Raw genomic sequence first — 17,239 nt, 5'->3', positions numbered from 1 at the left:
TCTTAGCATAAGCAAGCCAGCTTTTGCTGAAAAAAATATGCTTTTTCTGAGTGCCTGTGCACACACAAACACACATCAGCCCTTGCTGCTCAAGAGTGCAACTCTCATGCCACCCCATGCAAGCCACTACCTCCTCCTTGGTCTCTCTTCTTGGTGGCCCCACTTTAAACAGAGAAGAAAAGAGCCCGAGATCTATTGCAGAGCAGAGGTGTTAAGGTGACTTGTGCATGCCCCCTCCAGCTGCTAATGGAAATGTCACACTGCAGACCTGCAGAGATCCCCACCGTGCTGGGAGCACTCGCTGGCCTGGCAGCTCCGTCTCCAGGCACAGAGTGGCTGGCTTGGTGACAGGGGACAGCCAGCTCTCATATGTCTCTGTGCAGCCAGGGGGAAAGGCAGAGCCGTGTTTCCTCACCTCTGCATGTCGAGATGCCAGAACACCCTCCTCAGAGCAGGGCCATGGGGCTGGGACACAGCCACGGTGTGGGCAGGAGGTGGGCAGGGGGTGACAGCAGGGCAGAACTGGGGGTGTTGCAAGGAAATTCCTGGTCTTGACAGAAGACTGGGGCCATGGCAGCTCCTGCTGGTGCCCCGAGCAGGAGGCTGGCACGGCAGGGAGGTGTCCTTTCAGATGTGCTCACATGTATGGATGAGGTTGGACAATTCTCCCTGGGCAGCCCGTGGCATTCCAGCAGGACAGAGCCGTGCCTCTGCTCCCTAATTCCCTCTTACTCAAGCAGACACCTGTTTGGCTGAGGCACCCAACACACCCTGCTGGGGAAAGTCACCTGAAGAGCTGGTGCCTGCCTCCCTCCCCCAGTGCCCAAGCTGTCTGCCAAGGTGTTCCCTTGGCAGGAGGAGGGGATGAGCAACAAGAGCCACAAACCCTTGAAGACACTTCTGCTCCTGCCTGCAGGGGCAGCTGGCGGTGCTTGGCTGGGATGCACAGCCACTGTTACTCGCTGCTGGTGGTGGCCCCGAGGCAGGACCCTCCCAGCACAGATGCAGATCCATCCCCAGGCTGTATCCAGCCCTGCTGCAAACACAGCTGAAAGCCTTCCCTGCTCCCAAGGAAAAGGGAGCAGCAAAATGCAGGAATAACATTTCCCTTGGTTGAAAAGCTGTGGTCAATTCTAATTACCACATGCTAATGTGTCCTTCTAGTCACCCATCCCAATGCCCCCTAGGGTTGTAGGCACTGGGGTGCCGAGGCAGATGACTCTGAATTAGATGCAGGCAGAGGATTTAAGGATGGGGGGCTCTAACTGCCCCCTACCCATTTCACGTGTCTTCCTGCCTCTGACAACAATTCCATGAAGCCCCGGTGGTCTGGTTTCAAGCACCTGCCAAGCCCAGCCTCTGGTGTGATGCTGTGCAGGGATCCTGCCTTCGGGGCTCAGAACTGGCTGCCCTGGTCCCAGCCGAGGCAGTGCCCTGGGAAAGGCTGGTGAAGGAGTCTCTGTGCTGGGACACCCTCTGGGGAGTGCTGGATCACCTGGCAAAAGGCATCCAGCCCGCTCCAGTGCCAGGGGAAGGGTCTTGCTGCTTGTACTGGGAGAAGAGCTCACAGACACAGCTCTGTTCACAGAGCTCCCCACCGCAGCACCCACCGTGAGGAAAAGGGAAGAGGAGATTCACCCTCCACAACTGCATCCAGGAAAAATGTAGCAACTGCAGAGCAAGACCCTGATATAACTTGCTCTTTTTTCTCCTCTCACAGGATTCCTCTCCCACTCCATCGTGCCCACCCCCCAACATCCACAGCCACTGCTCCTGGCAAAGCAGGGCTCAGGGTAGAGGCAGACTTGAGGCACTGGGCAGAAGAGAGGCCAGGTCAGCTACGGGGCGAACATTCCTGCTCAAGGGTATGTGAATACATGATTTAATTACTCCTCCATGTGATCTTGCAGCTTACAAGTCACCCTCTCGAAATGCAGGGCTCGTGGCAATGCACCGCAGGGACCGTGGGGCACAGGAACCGGGACCAGCACGGATCCATCCCCCCCTCAGCCCTCCAATGCCCCCTGGCACCTGCACGGATCCATCCCCCCCTCAGCCCTCCAATGCCCCCTGGCACCTGCACGGATCTCCTCCCGGGAGGTTTTGTGTCAGGGCACAAGCAGTGGGGCAGCTCTTGCTCGTCGACCCTGGGAAAGCCAAGCCAGTCAGGACCATGGCAGGGACGGACTTTGTGCCCACCGCCGGGCTCGGGAAGCATTGGCAGGGCAGACCATTAGTAGCAGGATTCATGCTCCCTGTCCCCGACTGCATCTGTAATGGGATTTGATCGGCTTTAAGGCGGCTTATTCTGCCAATTAGCTTCAGCCAGTAAAATCCCTCTTCCCCCAAGCCCCGGGGGTAACAATCTGCTGACAACATGTTCTTTCCCCATCTAGCCATTAAACTCATCAGCGGGGCTAGGAATTGTAAAAAAATAAAAAAAGGAAAAGAAAAAAAAAGCAAAAAGAAACTTGAAGCCCCCTTGTGCGTGGGCCCTTTCATCGCTGTTTACAGAAAAGCGCTACGAACGGCTGGTCCTGGGAGAGCACCGCCACCTGCCCGCCCCTGCCTCCGCCGGGGGCACCGGGCTGGCACCGGGCTGGCACCGGGCTGGCACCGGGCTGGCACCGGCACCCAGAGCCGCGACCTGCGGCCAACCTGTAGAGCAGGGCAGGGCAGGAGCCCGCGTTGCCCTCCCGCTGCCGGGCTGCACACCCTGCGGGGGCTTGGGGGGCCCGGGATGGAGCGCAGGGAAGGGGACGCAAGCTCCTTCCCAGCCAGCCCGGCTGCACGTGGAAACGCCCCGCGGATGGACGGGGCTCCCCGGAGGTGCCGAGCTCCCTCCGGTCCTGCTCCGGGCACCCCCGGGAGGGGCTCGGTCCCCGGCAGCATTAGCCAGGGGGCGATGGCAGGGGGAAAACGGGATGTCCTCTCCATTCCGGCTTGCGGGGAGGGAGCCCGGGGTGCAGAGGACATGCAGGCGCGACGGGACCCGCTGGAAGGAGCAGCCGCGGGCACGGAGGTGCCAAATCCCCGCTCAGCCGGGCTGGCGAGCGTGGAGAGATGCGCTGCGACTCCAACCCGCTCCCCTCCCATTGCCCCGACGGGTAAACTGAGGCGGGGAGGGGGCGTCCCGGTCGGCGGGGGTGGTGGGGGGACTCACCTGGCGCGCAGGACCGGCCCGAGGGCCAGGCAGAGCAGCAGCACCGTCCCGGGCATGTCTGCGAGGCGAGGCCGTGCGGGCCCCGGCGGGGCTCAGCGCGGGGCCGGGCCGGGGGCGGCCCCCGGGCCCCCCCGCTGCCCGCCGCGCCGCGCTCCGGCCCCGCCGCGCTCCGCAAACTTGGGCATCTCTTCTCCGGGCCGCGGCGGGGAGGGGCCGCAGCCGCTCCTGCCTCCCCGCGCAGGGCCGGCCTCCCCCGCAGCCCGGGCTGAGCGCCGGGGGGCGCGGGAGGCACCCGCGCATCTGCCGGAGCCGCGCTGCCGCGGAGCGAGCATCGTCAGCTGCTGCCAGCAGCTCTCGCTCCCCCTCTGCGGAACAAGGCGTTGGATTTCTCTTAATACTCGTCTTTTTTTTTTTTTTTTTTTTTCTCTTCCCTACCCATGCACAACAGTTGGGGTGTTTGTCTAAAAAAAGAAAGAGTGGGTAATTATTGCTAAATTACGCAAAGCATCAGGCCCCGCTGGGCTGAGCTGAGCTGCCAGCGAGATGCAGCCCGGAGAGGGTCCTTTCCCACCTGTTGGGGCTGCTGCCCACAAAAAGAGCCGGGAGGGTGCGTGGGGAGCAGCTGTGGGACAGCTCCCAGCCTGTCTCTCTTTGCCTTCAGGCTTTTCCAAGCTGCACTCGGGCATTTCTTCACTGACATCCGAGTGGCAAACAGGAGTAGCAGATTCCTTCCTGGAGAGCTTTGGGTGAGAGCCGCTCAGAACAAAGTTTGTCAGACCTACACGAGGTACCAAGAATTGTGCCTTATTTAGTTACAGGCTGAGGTGCAGCAGCTGGCCCCCAGAGAGGCCTGGCCCTGCATCTCCCGGAGCTCTGGTAATTCTGATGGCAAATCCAGCTCCTCTGGGCTGGAGCGGGACCATCCTGTTTACTGAGAGCTCTCTCCTCTCACTCCTGTCACACGGGCAGGGAGAAAATCACTGCTCTGCTCCCCATCTGCAGCGCTGTGCTGCTGCTGCCTGTTTGCTCAGGTGGGAGATGCCCGTTCCTGGGCACACGCAGTGCCTGGCAGCCAGGAGCAGTCCAGGAGCAGTCCGGGTGGCAATGGAGATGCCACAGGAGCACAAGCAGCAGTAACAGCAGCACACCTGGGTGGTTTTCCGAGGTTGTCTCCCTTGCTGATTGCTGCAATGATCACTTTAAACCCTCGAGCGTGAGATCTGAGCGGCCCCAAAGCCACAAGAGGCAGCTGCAGCCATCAGGGCCCTGAGATGGCATTTCTCTGGAATGAAGCAGCTACAGATGATGTTGCCTTTACTTCAGGTGAAGAAGCCAGCTCTGGATGGCAGAGTTTACAGGAAACACGTGTCAAAAGAGTAAATAATGAATATCAAAGCAGTAGTGAAGGTGGAAAGAGCTCTTTAAGCTTCAAAGCCATGGATTGTTCCAGAAGTTTTTCAGGGATCCAGATGAAGCTGAAGTTGGGAAAGGTGCAAGAATAGCTGCAGGGAAGATGTAGCTGTCAAGGATTCTGGTCGGGAGCAGATCACAGAAAATCCAGGGGTTCATATATGTGCTCTCAGCTCCCCCTCAAGACGCAGGATGTGAAGTGGTATGTGGGGAAATTCACAGGACTGATTGCTTTGGACTGCCCCGTTCTGCTGCTTGAGGACTGAGCGGTCTGGGGAGGGCTGTGCTCGGAGCAGTGGAGATGGGCTGGGAAATGTTAGGCAATCACAGCATCCCCTCATTCTGCTGTTCTGGGGACACCTCCCAGGCAGATTGTGTGCACCAGGAGCTTCCAAGCAATTCTCCTCTCTGGTCTTCTTCCTTTCCAGGGGTTTCATTTAGTAACTGGTGCTGATTCTTTCCCTGGAACCAAGGACAAGAATGAAGCCTGTTGATGGTGTTGGAGAGCAAGGGCACTGCTTTTCAAGCAAACACCTTATTTGTCAGCAGCGCAGGCTCAGCTGGGGAGAAATCCATTTCAAATTCACCGTGATTGGTTCTGACCAGGAAAACCACCCTCAGTCCAGATGCTGAGAAGGACAAAATGTCCTGCTCTTATGTTTTGGGAGGGAGCAGGCCCTATTTTCCACTTCGAAGAGACATTTGTTTTGAGGTCTACTGTCATGGGATTCGAAACTTAAACAGGAGATGCAATGTTTTATTCAAGATGTTTTTTATCCCTTCTGGTATTTCAGTTTAACTGGCAAACTAATAAAACCTATTATTTACAGAGTCCTCATGAGCCCAGAGCCTGGGGGGCCAAGCTGCCACAGCAAATGAGGGTTTGGTTGTGCAGCCCTCACTGCAGGATTTAGCTCTGGGAGACAAGGAGGCAATTCCAGCCCTGGCCCAAGGATCCCAAACCTTGCAAGGATGGCAGAGCTCTCGGAGGGATGAGCCTGGGCACATCTGCAGCCCTTTCCAAACCCCTCAGTGCTCTCTCAGAGCCCCTTTCTGGGGTGTGTGCTGCCTGCTCCTGCACTGGGGGTGTGTTTGGGGCTCAGGCTGGAGCAGCAGGGGAAGGCAGGAGGCAAAGCTCTGCCACCTCTTGCCCATGCAGAGTGCTGGTCACTGCTTGCCTCAGGAGACTGCTCTTCTTCCAGGCTACATCAGAGGGAAAACTGATACAAGTGGGGAAAATTATTACCCCAAGGTGCTCAGGAGCTTGTTTCTGAGAAAGCTCTTGGCACTTGCACCATCTCCCTCAGACAGATCTGTCTCTCTCAAGGGTGGAGAAGCACCTGCAGCAGAAGGAGGACCCCAGGCAGGGCAGGTCCCACGGGGCTCTGCAGGAGCAGGTCAGGTCTGAGAGCACTGCTGGCAGAGCTGGGCACTCCGGGACAAGGAGCTGCCAGGGCTGGCAGGCAGCAGTGCCAGGGCCATGCAGCAGACTGCTCTGAAGGGCTGCATGGAGGTGAACTCGCCTTCCCCTCCTCCCTCACTCTCCACGTCATCTGGCTGAGGACAGAGCACAGCTAGAGCCACTGTCCTTGATGTCCTCTGTCCTCCTGGCAGTGAACTGCTCCTTGAGCTGTCCCCAAGCCAGCGCGTGCCCTGCGGGCAGCACAGGTCAGGCCAAGCCCTGTCCCCACGGCCAGGGACGGGCACAGGGCAGGGCTGGTCGCTCTCCTGCAGCAGCACCCATGAGGATGAGCACTCTGACAGACCGGCATGAGGTGGGGAAGGACATCTGAGGATCCCTCTGCAAACCTTGGAGGATGGAAACCCTGCATAAGGCTTGACCCTGTTCTCTGACTTGGGGTATGTCCTGCACAGGAGAAACATTTGTTTACTCTACCAGGGCATTTGTTCAACATAACCCTGGTGTCGTCTTTTTCAGGCTTGCCAGGCACAGCAGCAGATGCTGTATCTGGGCTCACATGACATCAATAACAGCTTCAGCTGGGCTCTGCCTCCCCACCTTTATGGACAGCAATGATAGATGAAGCAGACAGGGCACAGTTCGGTTTTTAGGTGCTGGAGTGAACTTGCAGTGCTGACAGATTAAAAAAATGTGTTTGGAGCCTGAACAAATGTGACGTGAATATTTTCCAAGGAGAGTGAAGGGTGTGGGAGGACAGCCCAGGCCGTAGCAGGAGCTGGTGCAAGCTGTCCCGGGGGTGCTGAGAGCGTTGACGGGAGCGAGAACTTTACCTTCATCCTCTGCTGCTGTGCCAGGCCTGAAGAAGTCTCTACTTCCTTCCATTGCAGGCAGTCCCTCTTCAAAATTAGTTTCTTAGTGGAAAGAGATCACCAAATGCCAGGTGATCTGATCCTATGTGTCAGAAGAGCTCTTGCTGTCACCCTGGGGATGGGAAAGGTGCCGTTTCCTGTGCTTTTATGGATCTGCTTTTCTGAAACCCTCCCCAGTGCAGGGTTTAGCATATTACAGTTCTCCTAGGGATGAAAATACAAAAAGAGAAAATGTACATGGGAAAGGTTGGGAAGGGGAAGAGAACGGGCAGCATTTGGCAGAAAAAAGGGGGAAATCTCAGCAAACTGAGCACCAGGTATTTCAATACTTTTTTCAAGTGGAATTTGCATGTGTACATCTGATGTGATATATCCAGCACAGGACCATGAGCTGGTAGTTTAGACTCCAGAATAACTCCCATCCTTATTTTACATACTGTGCAACTGCTGACACAAACTTTGGGGACATGCAGCTGCAGGAACAGGAACAGCTGCTTCTCTTCACTGTAGAAACGTGGCTTCTTCTGGATGGAGATCTGTGGAAATCCAGGGCTTCCCTCTGGCTGCCCTGGTAGGCCTGGGACCCTGGCAGGGGTCAGGAACCCCCCTGGACAGAGCCCCCAGAGACACTGTCTGTGATCTCTGGCCATGGAAAAGAGTTTTCAATCTTACAGGATCAATTACAAGCTCTGAGTGTTTGATATGAGTAATAATTAAGTGTGGCACAGGTGCAAAAGTAAAATTTTAGGATTCTAGATTAGGGATCCAAAGGGGACAAGATGGAGGAAATTGGGTGTGTCTTGTCCTTTTTCTCCTCCTTCATGCCTTCCATGTTTCACTGTGGTGTTGGCATTTTTCTGTTGGTTCAGGCTGGGGACACACTGTCCAACGTAGGTGACAGATATTGGCACGTTATTGTAAATCCAGCACAGGTAGTTTGTGGTATTTAATGTTTGTACCATCCCACTGAGGGCAGAGCCCCACACGCTGCCCTGCAGGACAGAGCTGCGGCAGGGCAGCAGAACATGTTAGAGATAAACAGAATAAACAACCTTGAAACCAGCACAGACCAATTATGGCTTCTGCTTTGGCAGCGGGGCAGAAAGACAGAGACTTTCTACAATCTCAGGATCATCAATACCCACAGATTCCGACAGAGATCCACAACTCCTTGTGATCCCATGCCACAATGGTTCAGGGAAGGGGAAAAGCAGCCAGGAAGGTCATGGATCCAACAAAACCTGTCATTGGGATGCAAACTGTTCTTGGCACAGTGATTCCAGGGTTGCTCAACAGCTGGGAAAACCTTGGGGCTCTCCAGAGGACAGGCTGGGACTCGGAGCAGAGCCAACACATGGAAGGTGGTGCTGGACCACCAGAGCCCCGTGGCCAGCAGTGACTCTGGCCGGCCCTTGCCCTGCTGCAGCCCTGAGGGATGGTTGCAGCATCACCTGCGGGCCCGAAGGGCAAATTTGAGGAAAGGAGAGAGGGAGGCACAGTTGCCTTTTGCTGTTAATACCTGTCGGCATTTCTGCCCAGGGGCGCGGGGATTTCAATGCCTTTTCTCTCCACCGGCTCAGGGATGTTTATACACCGGTAAATAATGGGAGCTGCTCATCTGTGTCCGAGTGTGGATGTTCAATTACAGCCCTCTCCCGCAGCTGCTCCAGCCCGGCGCTGCGCTCTCCTCTCGCCCGGCTCTGCCGTTTGACATTTTGTCAGCCTGAGGATAATGCAGGACTGTTGACAAGCGGAGAAAGCAGGGAAAGGAGCTTTCCTCCCCGAGCTGAGGCAGAGCACAGTCCCTCCTGTGGCAGGTGCTGCCTGATCTGGGGTCCCAGGAGCTGTTCTGAGCTGTCTGTGACGGGACTGACTCTAAAGCTCTGTGATGGTTGCCTGCAGCAAGCCCATTTTTTCACGCCTCTTTCCTTCTTGGGAGTTCTTAGGCATTTTCCAGGCCTCTTTAATTTCTCCTGCATGAAGCTCCAGTGTCTCTTGTGCAAAAGAGGGAGATGTCCTTCTCTCTCAAATGCCAGAACTCAAGGGACACATTGTGGAGTGGCTGTTTTTTGTTGTTTTTAGGGAGGCAGTGCTTGGGCCCTGAGTGCCACCCCACTAGGGCTTCATCAGCAAGAGCTCAGCAGGGAGGTGACCAGCCGAGGACAGGCTTGGCAGACCCAGAGGCACTTTGGATCCAGCATGTGGGCTCCCAGCACACCTGGCTCAGGGCAGGGGCAGTGGCTGCTCCTTCCCTGGAGCAGCTTGGCAGATCCTCTTGCACTCCTGCTCCAAAGCATCATCCATGCACGGAGAAGGGAGCACGTGCTGTGCTGCTGTTATCCACTCCCAGATGGGGGGATCAGTGGGACTGCCTCTCCTTCTGTGCCCTCTTGGCCCAGGTGGGACACAGCAGCACAGCTGAACCCACAGCAGCCCCCATGGTCCTGCCATCAGGCTGTTGTCCCACTCCCACCCACGTGTGCGTGGCAGAGCAGAGCTGCCCCCAGCCCAGAGCCCATCCAGCTGCTCTGTGTCCATTGCTGCCACTGCCACCTGCACCCTTTCCCCCAGCACTGCATCCCTGCTGCTCCTCAGCCCATGCTCACAGGAGTTCATGGGGAAATGCCAGCACTGCTCTGTTCCTCAGCTCTAGGATCCCCTGTGAAACACTGACCTACATCAACCCTGTGCTGCACGGGGCTGTGCTGTGTGGCTGCTGAGCACAGCCACCCTCACCTGCTCCGGGATTTTCCTTTCCAAAAGTGTGCAAACCCAGAGCCCATCCACCAACAGTCAGTGCTGCCGTGTCCAGCACCCACCTTCCCTCTCCCCTCTGGCTGCCTGCTCCATCCCAGCCCCTCTGCCAGCAGCAATCAGTGGCAGCTGAAGTGCAGAGATGCCAACACCGGGCACTGCCCTGCAGCTCCTGCGCTGCCCTGCAGCTCCTGTGCTCCCAGAGCCACCGGAGCAGAAACCCCTGCACGCAGAGCCTCTCCAGGAGAGGGATGCTGGCACCAGGATCTGGCAACTGCCAGCACGTCAGGGAAGGAGAGATCGTCTCCTAATACTCTCTAAGCTCCAATCTTAATCTTGTTCATTGCTGTTAAGTCTCAGGGAAATCGGGCCGATGCGTTGAAAGGAGGCAAAATAAAAAGATTCAAGAGGAGGCTGAAGGCTCTTCAGAAAATTGAAGAGAAATAATCTTCAAAGGTTCCCACGAGCCTGTGCTCCCTAGCCTGGAAAAGCAGAACAGATAAACACTGAGCCTTGCTGGAGTTGTTTTTCAGTCTGGTATTTTCTAGGAGGAGACAGAAGTGTTAAGGCTGGAATATCAGAGAGCAGTTATGGGATCTCAGCACACAGGGTTTGACTCCTTCCCTGGGGTCTCATGGCCTGGCAGACTCATGTCCCCAAGGCAGAGCCCGGTTCCCATTTCCCCATGGGGGTGAGGGTCAGACAGACCAGGTGGGTCTGCAGCCCCTTTCCACTGCCCCACCTGCAAGAGTGATCCAGTGAGTGGGAACAGCTGCAGAGAAACTACCTGTCCTGGGGGGATGAAAGGGGGTACCTCGGGCTGATGGCCTCTGCCTAGGTGCCATCATCAGGGCAAGGAGCCAGGGCAGAGCAACCCCTTGTTCCTGCCCCCCTGGCGGGACTGCCTCACCCCCCTGCAGCCCGCTGCCTTGCAGTATCCCCACAGCCCCATGCCAGCACCCTCATCCCCAAACAAGGGACATCCATGGAGGGGTCTCCCCTCTCCTCATATCTTCCCCTAAGGCCTGGGTGGTTCCTACAGTGGGAGCTGCTTTCAGACTCTGCACTTGTCACTGCGGGCTGAGCTGCTGCTGCTGATCCCCTCCTCCAAACTCCCTTTTAGCCTCCCTGACAGCCCAAGGCAACACATGCTGCCATTTAAAAAGGCCTTGCTGGGAAAGGTGCTGCCTTTTCACCTTGCAAAAAATGCTTGTGTTTGGAGGAGGACAAGGATCACCCATGGCACGCTCCAAAAGCCCCCCAGTGCAGAAAACGGGGCACACAGGCACACACTGCAGAGGGACGTGCCCAGCCCCGGGGTTTGCACTGCAGGGATGAGATGAGCTGAGCAAGCAGGGGCTGTGCAAGCAGGGTGGGGTGTAAAGAAGGTGCTGCAGGCTGGGGGACAGTCTGTCTGCAGGCTCCTGGCCAGAGCCTGTGTCAGGGAGGCAGAGCGCTGACTCCCCAGGCAGCTCTGCCAGCTCCAGCCTTTGCAGCAAATTTTGCCTTTGTCATTGCCCATGTGCTTGGTGGACAGGGGACTCCTGTCTTCCAGGAGGATGTTAGAAAATGCCTTTCAACTGCAGTAAAATTCACCCTTCTCTCTCCCCTCCAACCCAAAAAAAAAAAAAAAAAAAAAAGAGTAAGCCATAATTACACCCACGCAGCTCTCCACACTGCTTCACCCCCCTCTCAGAGAGGCACCCGCGTCTACAGAGTGGATATGTTGATTAAAAGTCCCCCAAAACGAATAGATCAAGAAAAATCTTCCATGCCCCTGCAGCAAGGGTGAAGTGCTTTTTAATTAAGGACAAAGACATGCAAATGTCCTGAATCATCACAAGCAAATAGCAAAATAGCACCTGTCAGAATATTAAAAAACAAGCACTCAGCATTCCCTTGTGATCAGCTTGAAGGAGGCCTTGAGTTTAAAAAAAAAAATCCACTGAGAGTTGAAAAACGTAATAGACTGGGAATGAGCAAAGAATATGGCTCAAAAAAATCCAAGCTGGGATGATTTGGTGGTGGTTTGGGCTGGGGAATGTGATCAACAGGAGGGTCTGCTCCATCCCCAGCCCCAGTACAGCCTGGGAGGCTGGGATGGGTGATACAGGGCACCGCTGACCTGCCCATCATCAGCCAAGCCCCTCTTCTCCCAGGTGCCAAGTCCTTGCCACTACCCAGCAAAATATGTAATTATGAGCGCTCAAATAACCCCAGTCAGCTGGGCAAACACAACGTAATGCATTCTGAAGGGTTTGCTGGAGGAGCAGCCTCAGGGTCTGCTCCTCTGCCATCCCCTCACCCCTGTCAGACCTGCCCGTGCTGAGGGAGGGGATTTCAGCCCGTGTGGGTAATGGAGGTGACAGGCCCTGAGCATCCCAGAGCCCTGTGCCAGCACCCCGTGCTCTCCTCGTGTGCAGTGGTTTGTGTGGCAGCCCAGGAGCGGGTGGGAAGAGCCCTGGCTGTGCTCAGAATCTTTATCATTAGGACTGATTCCAGGGAAAACTGGCTGGAACGGGTGCCTGGGTGCCAGGCTGCTGGGCAGAGCAGGCAGGTGCTCTCAGGCTGCTCAGGGCAGGAAATAGATTCCTAAAATAGGGTTAAACAGGGAGGTTTGAGGAATTCTTTGGCGTTTTGGGTGTTTTTATTGCTATCATTGCAGGCGTGTGCTCAGGTTGAAAGCCCAGCTGGGGCAGGACGTGGTGCTGTGGGAGCAGCCCCAGCAGCAGGCTCCCCTCTGGCCTCCAGCTCTTGGCTGCACCCCTTGGCTCGGTGACACGGCCGAGGCCACCGCTGTCCCCAGGGCTGTCCCAGAGCCAGCAGGGAGGAGGAGTGTGGCAAGCACATTTCTCTCCCTCTCAGGATTTTCCATAGAGGTGCACAGAGAGAAATGAAAGAGAAAACAATTTATATTTCTGCTCCTTGTTTTTCCTATGTGGAATGTGGTTGGAGAATTGTTTACCTGGGGTGAGTGCTTGGTTGGATTCTGGTGAGGATTGTTTGAGCCTGATGGCCAATCCAACCTACCTGGGGCTGGACTCTCAAGAAAGGGTCACGAGTTGTGTGAGAGAGTCAGAGAAAGTAGTGTGTAGTTTTAGTATCCTCCTTTTATATAGTATATTAATGTATTTTAGCATAGTTATAATAAAGAAATAATTCAGCCTTCTGAATTGAGTCAGACATCAGCATTTCTTCCCATTGGGTTTGTCTGCATTTACAACAGAGGAGTGGGAAAGGCAATGAAAGGAAGGAGTGTTGGGAAGGACAGCGAGAGCCAGCAGAGCCCAGCAGCAGCCACAAAGGGCTGTGAAGGGAAGGCAGAGTGAAAGGGAAATGCCTGGAATAATAAGTGCCGGACGGATGCCTTTGAAGGGGACTGGGATATCTCGGGTCTCCTGCCTGACCTACTTAAAACCGGCGTAATCTGATGAAGGAGCAGCCCCCAGCTCTAAATATAATTTGTCTCCTCTTGATTTAAATTCCTTCCCTCTGCCACCCCGGGGTGGGGCTGTGGTTGGCAGCTGGAGGCTCGGTGTGAATTTCGGGCACCTTCTCTCACCTTTTCTGGTGAGAAAAACCAGAGGGTTTTTCTCTGGTCACGCTGGCCATGCATGCTTCTGCAAGTTGTGAACAGCAGCAGAACTGCCCTGGAGACTGGTTGGCAGGAGGAGCAACCAAGAAAACCTTGCACCTTCATTAGCTCTTTGTATACACATGATTTGCGAGCAAAGATTTTTCATTTTGAATGAACCACAAATCTGGTGCACAACAGAGCCCTGGGGCATCAAATTAATTGGTAAATATAGGCAGAATTTGGCAATTAGTTTACATGAGAAGGAAAACAAACAAAACCACAGTCCAAGAAAAACCAGCTGCAATCAATGCACTTTTTTCCTACCTGTTTTGAAATAAAATCTTTTGCTTAAGAATGCCAAAATGTTTCATTGATCCATGTTCTAAATTAAATGTTTCAAGTTTTTCCACTTCAGCACACCATTGTTCATTTAAAGCCTCACTTTCTTAGAATAAAAGAATAGAAAAAGTACCACTGTTTTGGTTTGAGCAACATACTGAAATGACAAGATGAATTTTTTTCATTTTTCCTTTTTCACTGGAAAGCCATATTAAGAAAAAAAATAATTGATTCTATATGAACCAAATTTAATCCATTCCTCATTTTGCTCCAAAGCAATTTTTCTATCTGCAATGTGTATTTCAGGACATACCTGGGGTTTCTGGGGCTCCAGGTCTTCCCGTTGCCATGTGGGGAGCAAGGTGGCTTTGGTGGGAATTCCCAGCAGATCAGGGAAAGATTCAATCTGGTTTTATCAAGGGCTTTTGTCAAGCCCTCAAGGCTCCTTAAGGACATAAAATTTCCAGCTCATAGACTCGGGGACTGAATTAGCTGTTTATGAACCTTCCTATGCTTTATTCAACTTCCTCGCTAAATGGCAAAAATGTATGTGGGATTAGGAAAGAAAGACAATTAAATTAAAAACAAAGTCATTACCCAAAGCCAGCGAGTCTCTCAGTACCCCCATCAGAAGGAGATGAGTTTTCTCTCTTTGTGGAGATAGGCCCCGTTAATTTTCTTGGCAGGATCTCCCATGTTAAAGCAACAAGGCAAATGTTTACTCTGACTTCTCAACAGCCCTGGAGGGGCTAAAAAATAGAGAGAGAGAGAGAGAGAGAGAGAGAGAAATTCTCTTAATCTGAAATGCTCTACACGTTAATTTTTGCAAAGCTCAGATTTAGGGTCAAATTCAAACTGACAGAGTCTCCTTGAAGTAGGAGGAAGAGCAGGAGATAATACTGGGTGAAGAGAAGAGAAAGATGAGACCGGCAAAGTGGATTTTTTTTTTTTTTTTAAGCTTGCAGGGAGATACTAAGCCAAATAATCAGACAAGAAAGGCAACGAGCAGCTATCAAAGCAGCAGCCGTTTTAAGAGCTGTGCTCATCTGAAAGCCACTCTCAGTTCTTGTGAAAACTGCCGCCTTAACAGCTGTCCCAATTAGAGCCAGCCGGAAATTTCCCAATAAACCCACGGTTTTGCCAGAAAATAATTCGCTGAGTCTGAAATGCTCCGAGCTGGCTGAACTTTTGTTGAATGGGAAAAGCAGGGCTCCAACTGGGTCCGGTGCTCAGCTGCCAGGTTTGTGCTCCGAGCACAGTGCTGATGGAAAAGTCAATTTGCTGAGCAGCTGCAGGCACCAGGAAGAGCCTGGTTGCCATAATTTGTGTTTGGGATTTGGTTGGAGTTGGAAGAGGGGGTTAAAAAAAAAAAAAAAAGATAAAAAGGCAACTGAGTTTCTTATAAATTTGAGGTCGAGCCAGCCGGATTTGCTCATGCCATGATCCCATATGCCTGACCTGTTTTAGGATCTTGGCGGCTGGAGCTGCGAGGGAAAAAATAAATCAACCCCAGAGTGCTGTGGAGAGGCCAAAGCTGGGCTGACATCCCTGTGCCAGGGCAGGAGCTCATGGCTGTGCCCATGGCTGCAGGACAACGAGGGCACTGGGGCTCCTGGGGTCTCTCCTTCCCTAGCAGAAACATCCTGATGCCACCTTCCTTCTCTTGGCTTTATCTTGGGTTTACATTTCAATTATGGCAAAAGCAGTAGCTACAGTTACTTGGGTTTTTTTCAGCTATGCCTTTGGAAACTGATGTGTTGCCACTGGATGCATCATCAGGGCTTCTTTTATTTTTCTTTTTTTTTTTTTTCTTTTTTTTTTCAGCTGTTTCACTGCATCAGAAACTTATTAAAAGAAGGAAAAAGTCAACAAGCCTTAGTCTTTGAGAGTCTGTGTGACTCTTCTCATGGAGAGAATTTAGCTACCCATATTTAAATTGTGTTGAAAAAGAAAAAGTTACCAGGCAGGACAACAACCCAGGCTCCTCTCGACCACCTTCTAAGGGGCTGTGAGGATCCAAGGTAGCTGCCAAGGCCAGAAGAATCCCTGAATCAAGCTGGAGCTGTGTTTGCAGGGCAAAAAAAGAAGCTCTGTGTGACTCCTGACCAGCAGAGAAAATCCTTTCTGTGAGTGGTGATGATTAATTACTGATGATAATTAACCTACAACAACAGTGGCACTCAGAAACTAAAGCAAAGGCACACATCCCATCATGTGCAGCTGTGAATGAAAGCAGAGCCTCTGCCCCAGGGGATTTCTTTTTAAAAATGCCTAGAAATGATGAGTGACATAACTGGAGCTTTTCCTCTTCGGAGCGCTCCCCGGGGCGGGTGCAGAGCCCTGTGCAGGTGCCACTCTCCCTGCCCGTGCTGCTGCCTTGGCTCGTGGAGGGGCTCTGCTGCTTCAGCAGCCACCTCCGAGGGCATTTTGGGGTTTCCTGTGCTCCAAGCCTGCCCAAACCCAGGTCTCCATCCCCAGTCCCATCTGAGCCCATCCCATCGCCCTGCAGAAGTAATGCTGACACTCCCCAGAGTGCTGCCACAGCTCCACAGAGGAGCAGGGGCATGGAGCTTGAAATCCGCCCCTTTGGGTGCCTAAAGTGATGCTAAGGGCCCTCTGAAGTGAGGGGAGAGGAAAAAAAAGCATCTGCCACATTCTTGATTTCATCTGGCAAGCTGTGAGATCCCACCCCTCTCACTGCCTACCCCTGCTGACAGCCGTGCATCCTACAGAGCAAACGGGCTGGGAGCTCCGTGATCAAAGTCATTGCATCGACTTCCATGGCCTGCTTTCCCTGCTGGATCCTGTTCCTGTAGCTGCTGTGCCCCTCTGAAGCAGGAGCTCGGGTTTGATGCCTCTTTGGGGTTTTGTGTGTCCCTTTTGCTCCCCAAGGAAGGGAACCCGCAGTTGTGCTGCTGGTGTTTGCTGCAGGGTCAGCAGTCCAGGCTTTGTCCCGGGCTCCTGGCAGAGCTGCATGTTTCCCCACACAATTTCCCAGCCAGTTTCTCCTCTCTGCTCCCTCCCAGTTGACACTGGCAGCTCACCCATCCCTGGGATGTGTCCCACCAGGCAGGACTCGCTCAGCACCCTGCTCGTGTCCCCTTGGAACGTCTCAGACAAAAAGCTCAGCCCCCAGTGGGTGGCAGCTGATGTCCCCAGCCCAGTCACTCCCCACAGGGCTGCCTCTGCTCTCTGTCCTGCTCACACAAGGGCTGGAGCAGCATCCTGCACTCTGGGAGGAAAGGAGGTCTCCATGGCAGCTAGCACGACAGGAAGACTGTGCAAGAAACTTGATTTTTTTTTTTTCCCCTTACAGAAAATGCTTCTATTTTTGACAAAAGGCCTTTTTGAGGTATGAAACCTCTTACGAAACTTCTCCCACATCAGTGCTTTACATAAACTACTTTGCTGTAGTTGTGTTATTCGTTGCACACATTTTACACCAGCATGAACCAGTTTTTCTCCGGAGAGTGGAAAGCAGAGCCTGGCGGTGGGGCAGGGCACCCTGGAAGCCACATCCTCTGCAGGTGACCTCATCCCAGCCATGCCCATCACAAGCAGCATTTCTGCCCGCTGTGACTCCTCCAAAGAAGGCAGACCCAGGAAAAAAGGGTCTCACAGCATGAACAACAACTTCAGCCACGTGTTAAGAGTGGAACAGAGTGTTAATGGGCCAGGAACATCCCACAGGTGCACCCCAAGTC

General features: G+C 53.8%; 1 protein-coding gene and 1 long non-coding RNA gene across 2 annotated transcripts in view; one reads left to right on the top strand and one right to left on the bottom strand.

The window, feature by feature from the left end:
• The window catches only part of LOC100144431 (gamma-aminobutyric acid receptor subunit gamma-4), a 37,166-nt gene extending 33,711 nt beyond the window's left edge, over positions 1-3,455 (bottom strand). The window contains exon 1 of the mRNA XM_030272317.4: positions 3,164-3,455. Within this exon, the coding sequence (XP_030128177.1) occupies positions 3,164-3,219 (56 nt within the window). The 5' untranslated portion in view covers positions 3,220-3,455. The remainder of the gene's footprint in view (positions 1-3,163) is intronic.
• LOC140684180 (uncharacterized) lies at positions 2,980-5,361 on the top strand. The gene is made up of 2 exons (XR_012056059.1): positions 2,980-3,107; positions 5,002-5,361. It is a non-coding gene; the product is annotated as an uncharacterized lncRNA (long non-coding RNA).
• The last annotated feature ends 11,878 nt before the right edge of the window (positions 5,362-17,239 follow it).

The sequence above is a fragment of the Taeniopygia guttata genome, chromosome 4A (assembly GCF_048771995.1).
Source record: "Taeniopygia guttata chromosome 4A, bTaeGut7.mat, whole genome shotgun sequence".
NCBI lineage: Eukaryota > Metazoa > Chordata > Aves > Passeriformes > Estrildidae > Taeniopygia > Taeniopygia guttata.
This window is presented reverse-complemented; position numbering and strand designations above follow the sequence as displayed.